This window comes from Centruroides sculpturatus, unplaced genomic scaffold (assembly GCF_000671375.1).
Source record: "Centruroides sculpturatus isolate CEXI.00-Female unplaced genomic scaffold, Cexi_2.0 scaffold1045, whole genome shotgun sequence".
NCBI classification, from domain to species: domain Eukaryota; kingdom Metazoa; phylum Arthropoda; class Arachnida; order Scorpiones; family Buthidae; genus Centruroides; species Centruroides sculpturatus.
The window spans coordinates 88,418-95,168 of NW_019385380.1; the positions used below are offsets into that span (position 1 = coordinate 88,418).

Consider the following 6,751-nt stretch of genomic DNA (forward strand, 5'->3'; position numbering starts at 1 on the left):
AATTTTTGTAATCTTATTTTGATGTGTGTGTTTTGTAAATTTACAAATTGAAATAATTATGCCAAAGACTGGAAAAAACTTATTCGATGTTTTGTTGGACCCATAATATTTTTATTGTTTACCATTTTTTTTGATATTCTCAAACAATAACATGGGAAAACAATTAGTAAACATGTTAAAGGAGATTATAAATACAAAAATTTCCCATTAAAATGTAGTTTTAGATGTACTTCAGAGAAAATTTGATTTAAAAACAAACTTAAATTTTTATGTTTATGAGATTCATATACAAATCTATTATTTTATGAGTTAGTTGATAAATTTTTAGAATAAAATGACATTTTTTTAAAAAATTTTATACATAACTCAATCAAAATATTTTATCTTAAATCTATGATTTTTTGCAATTATAAAATTTTTTCTATATTATTTGGTTCAATATTTATAGCTTTAAACAACAATAAATGCTAATAGTAAACGTGTGATGATTAGTTGCTTCCGAGACGAATTTTCATACCGTCGTCGTGTAAGTTAGCTTTTGTTGAAGTGTAAAGATTAATTTAGTCAAGAAATCACAATGCAGCAGACTTTGGCTTGAGCATTGGTTCGTTGTGATAAATTATCAAAAATTTATTCAATGATGTATTTACAGGCAGTATGGTACAAACTGTGAAACATTTTACAAAGTAAGTACAAGCTGAAAAGGCATAATTGAGAAAATGATTGAAACTGGGTGGTAAGATGGAAATGGCGAGTCAAGGTCTTGAAGCAATCTTCAGCATAGCAGATTCTTCCATTATAAACTTGTCATTCTCAAAGCCATGCTTTGTAGTTAAGAGTTAGAGTTCAGGCTCTTTGAAACATAAGTTTTTCATATATTTTTTAAATTTTTTTTTCACTAGAACAGACAGGATGACAGGAATGTATCATATTCCTCTTCAATGTTTTATCCTGTGATTGCATTGTTTTCAAAGCTAATAAAACTTTCATGAATGCTAGAGTGCCTATTTCAGTGGCAACTAAGTTACTAGGATTGGAGTTAGGTAATAATTCTATACTAGCTCCTGCTATGTATAACAGGCGATAATTTATGCTAGATTTTTCTGATTTTTTTTACATGGAGTGATGATTTTCCCAGAAGAGAAGAAACTAACAAAAACCTTTATATTCTTGACATTTAGAATTAATTATACAACCACCACTTTAGTTGTGTTCAAATAAAATCCAATGCATAGTGTGGTATAGGATATTATAAATTATTTGCAGTCTTGAGCTTTTATATATACTAGCAGTATAGACATCAAGCCAATGGTGAGATCTGCTTCATTTTTTTCTTTTTATGAAATAATGTTGTGCACTTTGAAAAGAAACCATAGTCTTATCTATATGGCTTGAAAAATGTTGGAAAGGATATAAGAAAGCAAGTATTGTTGCGTGGGAAGCTGATTTATGATGCAATGATTATGCTTTCTTGTGACAACAGTAACAACGCAGAAAGGCACATGATAAATAAAATCTCTTAAGATTTTGCAGAGTTTTGATAATCTCTGCTTTTCAAAGTCTGGTGGCCAAAAGTCCAACTTCTGAACTCAGCCAATAACTTTGTAGATTAGTTACTCTTATCACTCTTTCACTTTCTCTGCTCATTTAAAAGCGGCAGGAAAACTGAGCTTTGTAGAGTGTTTTTAAAGGTACAGTGCAGAGGTATTAGGACATGAGATAATTAAGCATTGATTTTCCCACCCCTATACCCTCAAAGCTGTATACTCCTTTTATAACAACACTCTTGTAACATAGCTGAAGTTGTTTGCCACCCAATTTCACAGCTTGATGCTGATAACATGAATCTATTCGTAAGTGCAAAATTTTTAATGCCATCAGCTTAGGAAGCAGAAAAACTGAGGAAGATTCTTATAGATACATTATCACTGATAAGGGGAATGATCCCCTTACATTTTTATATTTCTTCTTATAAGAAACCCTGTTCTTAAACAGAATCTTTCGAATTTAGTTTTTGAAAACAGCTAACTTAACAAGAACCACCTCCAACCCACCTGTGAGTTGTTACTGATACAGAATCATATTTCTATTGGAATCACATTTACATCCTTCACATTCTGTGTAAATGGTGGGCACTGAAGTTTTCTAGTTAAAACATTCATTTCATTTGGCATTGATTAAATGTCCAAAGTGCTAAAAAATAAATAAATTATATTAGGTAACAAAAACTTAAATAATTTGCATCTCTTTCCTTTGAATAAATTTAACATGTTAGAGAAGCAGTACAAATTCTGCTCCCATTTATGTATTATATATAATATATATATATAATTTATATACACAAGTAAAAAACAAACTTTCAGAATAATGATAATAACAAATTTAACAATCACTCTCTAGTAATTTCTGACATATTTTTCCTTTAAACTCTGGAAACTTTGTAAATAAAAGCACTTTGTTATGTCATAACATCATATGTAATAAAAAATACATTCTAAAATCCGTAAAATGTCTATAAATCATAATATATATAAAACAAAGTAAAACTTAGATGCCTCCACATTTATCCTATTGTAGCAACAAGAATGGGACCTTTATCCCTTTTTTTAGTTTGCATATTTACAAGTAGTGTAAATAGACCATAATTACAACTAATCAGTCATTAGAAAAATAACATGGAAAACATTGGTTTATGTCAACCAAGTACAGGTGTTGCAAGCAGACTGGTACTCAACCCGTGCATAAAGAATATAAAAATATACACTTCATGCAGATATTGTCAGCGATCATTCATCAACCAATTTCTGTGTAGATAATGTTGATGTAGAAAGCCCCCATTCCCTGTTTATAAATATCACACATCTGTGGAACGACTTGTAACACTTGGTGACCTAGAATGAATCACAACTTTGTGACCATTTCTAGTTACATGGCCATCACTTTCAATAACAATTGCAGTCTGTTGCTGACGAGGTTCAGTAGCACTACACCCTTTATAATGACGCCATGCTCTTTGAATAACACGAGCATTGTATTCTTCCTGTTGACGGAAACGCGTACTGCTGATTGGTTCATAACCTTCTACATCTTTCCTAGGAGCAACTTCTCCAAGCTCTGCAGATTCTTCTATAGCAGTACCTTTTCTTGCAAAGAAATCCTTGGTCAGTGCATCTAGAATGTCGACACAATACATAAGATCATCTTTACATATTGTGATATCCATGTCAATGATTTTGTACTTATTAGGTTTCTCAATCTGCAGTGGTTCTTCTAGAGCATCAAGGAAGTCACTCAAATCTTCATATTTGATATATTGTGTACCTTCTGGATCATATTTCTGCCATATTTCATAATACATATCATAATCATCTGCTGTCAAGCCTTCCTGTACATCTTCTGTGGCTTGACTGTAGTTTTCAAGAATGACGGCAATATACATATTAATTATAATTAAAAAGCTGACAATTAAATAGGAGATCAAGTAGGCAACTGCCACACCTGGTTTACCACAATTTCCTTCAATACCTTCATCTTCAGAACCTTGTTCACAATCACTGTCGTCCATAATACCTAATAACACACTATCCCAACCTGCTGATGTTGACATTTGAAATAAAAGAATCATTGATTGACCAAATGTTTCAAAATTAAAATTATCATCAATGCCTGCACGATGTTTTACAGTCATGAAAAAAGACATTCCAAATATGGCATAGATAAACATAACTAGAAAAAGCAGAAGGCAAATATTAAAGAGTGCTGGCAAAGACATGGCAAGAGCAAAAAGCAAGGTTCGAATCCCTTTGGCCCCTTTGACCAACCTGAGGACACGACCAACTTTCACAACACGAACCACACGAAGAAGAGTAGGTGACACAAAATAACTTGCTATCAGATCTTTGATTGCAATGCCTATAAAAAGAAAATAAGAATGTTATGCATCTTTTCACTAAATAAATTATAATGCAATTTAAATAAATTAATAAAATTTAATATATACTTGGTAATCTAAGTCAGCTAATTGAACTATATTTTAAAACTATTTTAAAAATGGTTAAAATTAGTTTGGAACAGCTACATGTTGTTATTCATGATTCCAATTTATTACTTTCTATGAAGTGACTAAATCATAAATAATAACACACAACTTCTGGATCACCTTGTATATATAACTAAACTGATCTGTACAACATAAATCTGCTTTAGAGAGAAATATTGTATTTAGTCTAATAAACAGTGCACTGTCTATAACTTGTGCAGCTTGCAACTTATATTTAACAACTTTCAATGTTATATACATTTTAGAATAATGGCATTTTTTATAGAATAAATTTCTGTTTTCAATTATTTACAATTTTAACTTTAATAAATTATTCTTAATATATAGTCATTATTTCAATTAAATTATATTTATGATGATGATACTTTTCTCTTTGCAAACAGAATATATATTTCAAAAATATATATTTAACAATTGAGGACATGAGTGAGAAATGACAAGATGCTATCTTAGAAAATCAAAGTTTTGAGTGAACTGATGTTTAAATTTTTACTATGTAATTTTTTTTGGTATAAATATATGCACGAAATAGTGTAATGCAGACAATATTACAGTATTGTTTAATTCCTGAAATCTTTAATGATAGTATGTGAGAGATGAATATATTGCACCTTCATCCATGCAACAATCAAGTTTTGAATAATTGTAACATAATACCTTCATCCATTCATGTATTCAATTGTAAATCTGATAATGAACAAAGTAAATAAAATTTGGATTACAATTCTTGACTTTGAACTAACACTGAAAATAAATATGTTAGAAACCATCATAAAAATTAACTTATGAGCTATTCATTAATATGAAAACTGAATGTTTGTACAGTAAAATCTGTTTAAAACAGAACTCCACAATACCAGTCAGAATTTTCCCATGATGACAGATTTGTATTCTATAGAGGGTTGTTTTGATTAATATAGGAAAAGAGAAAAGTTGAAAAAATCTTTCACAATTCATATTTAGAATTGTTTCTCCTCCAATGTAAGTGTTTTATCTTTCAAAGACATGTTAAAAATACCAAAATATGCATATAGTGTACAGAGGATGCAATATCCTTGGAATGTATTTTAATTGAATTTTAATTTAGCTACGGTTATGCTGATAAATTCCATTTTATTCAGATTATGTTATGCAATTGTTACCCAAACAGTCTTCTGTTTCTAATCAGACATGTTCCCAGTTTATAGTATTTTATATAGAAAATCTTTCCATTCTGAGGCTTATGTTTTATTTAGGCAGGTTCCTTTTGTAGCAGATATGTTTTGAAGAGATTTTACTGTATTTTGTTATTTTCTATTATGTTGAAATTTTAATTTTGGTTCTTATATTAAAAAAAAAATATTCATTTAAATTAAAATTTTAATATTTATTAGGCAGTATAATCAGTGACATTTTCTTCAATATAATTCACATAAAGATTCAAATAATAATGGCTTTTAAATATTAATTTTAAAATATAAAAAAAACTTAAGATTAAAGGCTGTAAATTAAAAGTTTAATATCAGAACTCATTCTTGATACCAATTTCAAAATAAGATTAATTATCTGCACATGCTGAGTAAATACTAACTGTTGTGTGCCCAGTTTCTTTTTCATTCTTGATCATATGAAATAAATATGTTATTAATTATATATTCCAATATACTTGTGCCTTCTCACTTTTAACTTTTCAGAAATAAAATGATTTATATTTTTAATTTAATATTAGTTAATATATAAAAAAAAACTTGATCAATATAGGATTGCACCATTATCAATTAATTTTGTAAGACAAAATTATGTGATTATATCTTATTAACATCAATTTAGAAAATTATAATTCCTAAACTATCTTACAAATATCTTGATTTCATCATTCATATCTTTCTACTTTGAACAATATCTAAATAATTTACACATTGAAAACAAACATTGTGATTATCAAAATGTGATGGTTTCTTATAGAATGATATGAATAGATCCTTGATTGCCCATAAAAATTCTAATATCCGAAAACATTCCTTAACATAACCCAACATAATATTTCCATAACATAAGCCATATTATTCCTTTTTTATTCAATCTACATTATTGAAGATTATGAAGAACACAGAGAATGAATCTGATGACTAAAACTATAATTTCTTAAACTACTAGTAGCCTGGGACGCCCCCCCTAGTGGGCGTTATTTACAAATTTCCATGAGGCACGGTTCCTTTGACTTTCTTGTTCCTATCAATATGCTGTACAGCTCTGTTAAAGTCCCAATGGTAAGATTTACCCTCCAAATGAAGAGGTGGCGACCCCCCAAACTGTAGCCCCTGTGCAGACAATAAAGTCAAAGGAACCATACCCCTACTCACGATCCTTCGCGAGATATAAGTCCCTGAAATAATAAATTCCTATTACAAATATACTGAATTATTTATATTGTTATATTGACCAAATAATAATTTATGGGCCAAATGAATAATAATAATTAAAATTGTTAATTTGAATGTTTGAAATATGACACACGATAGGGGCGCCTCTAGTGTCCGTTATCAAACGGTTACGGGACGGACACGAAATGAATGGGTTATATATATTAATAATAGTTTTTGCTAATTATCTGAGTTTAAAAAATTACGGTTAAAACAAACAAAGCATCATTCTGAGTCATAATTAACTGTTCTTTGTAGTTATCGTAGTAAATCATTATTTTATAAAGAG

At 29.4% G+C, this 6,751-nt stretch overlaps 1 protein-coding gene across 1 annotated transcript in view; it reads right to left on the reverse strand.

Annotated features, from left to right (window-relative positions):
- Window positions 1-391: 391 nt before the first annotated feature.
- The window catches only part of LOC111638342 (sodium channel protein para-like), a 43,437-nt gene continuing 37,077 nt past the window's right edge, over window positions 392-6,751 (reverse strand). The window contains exon 9 of the mRNA XM_023384039.1: window positions 392-3,912. Coding sequence (XP_023239807.1) covers window positions 2,855-3,912 — 1,058 coding nt within the window. The 3' untranslated portion in view covers window positions 392-2,854. The remainder of the gene's footprint in view (window positions 3,913-6,751) is intronic.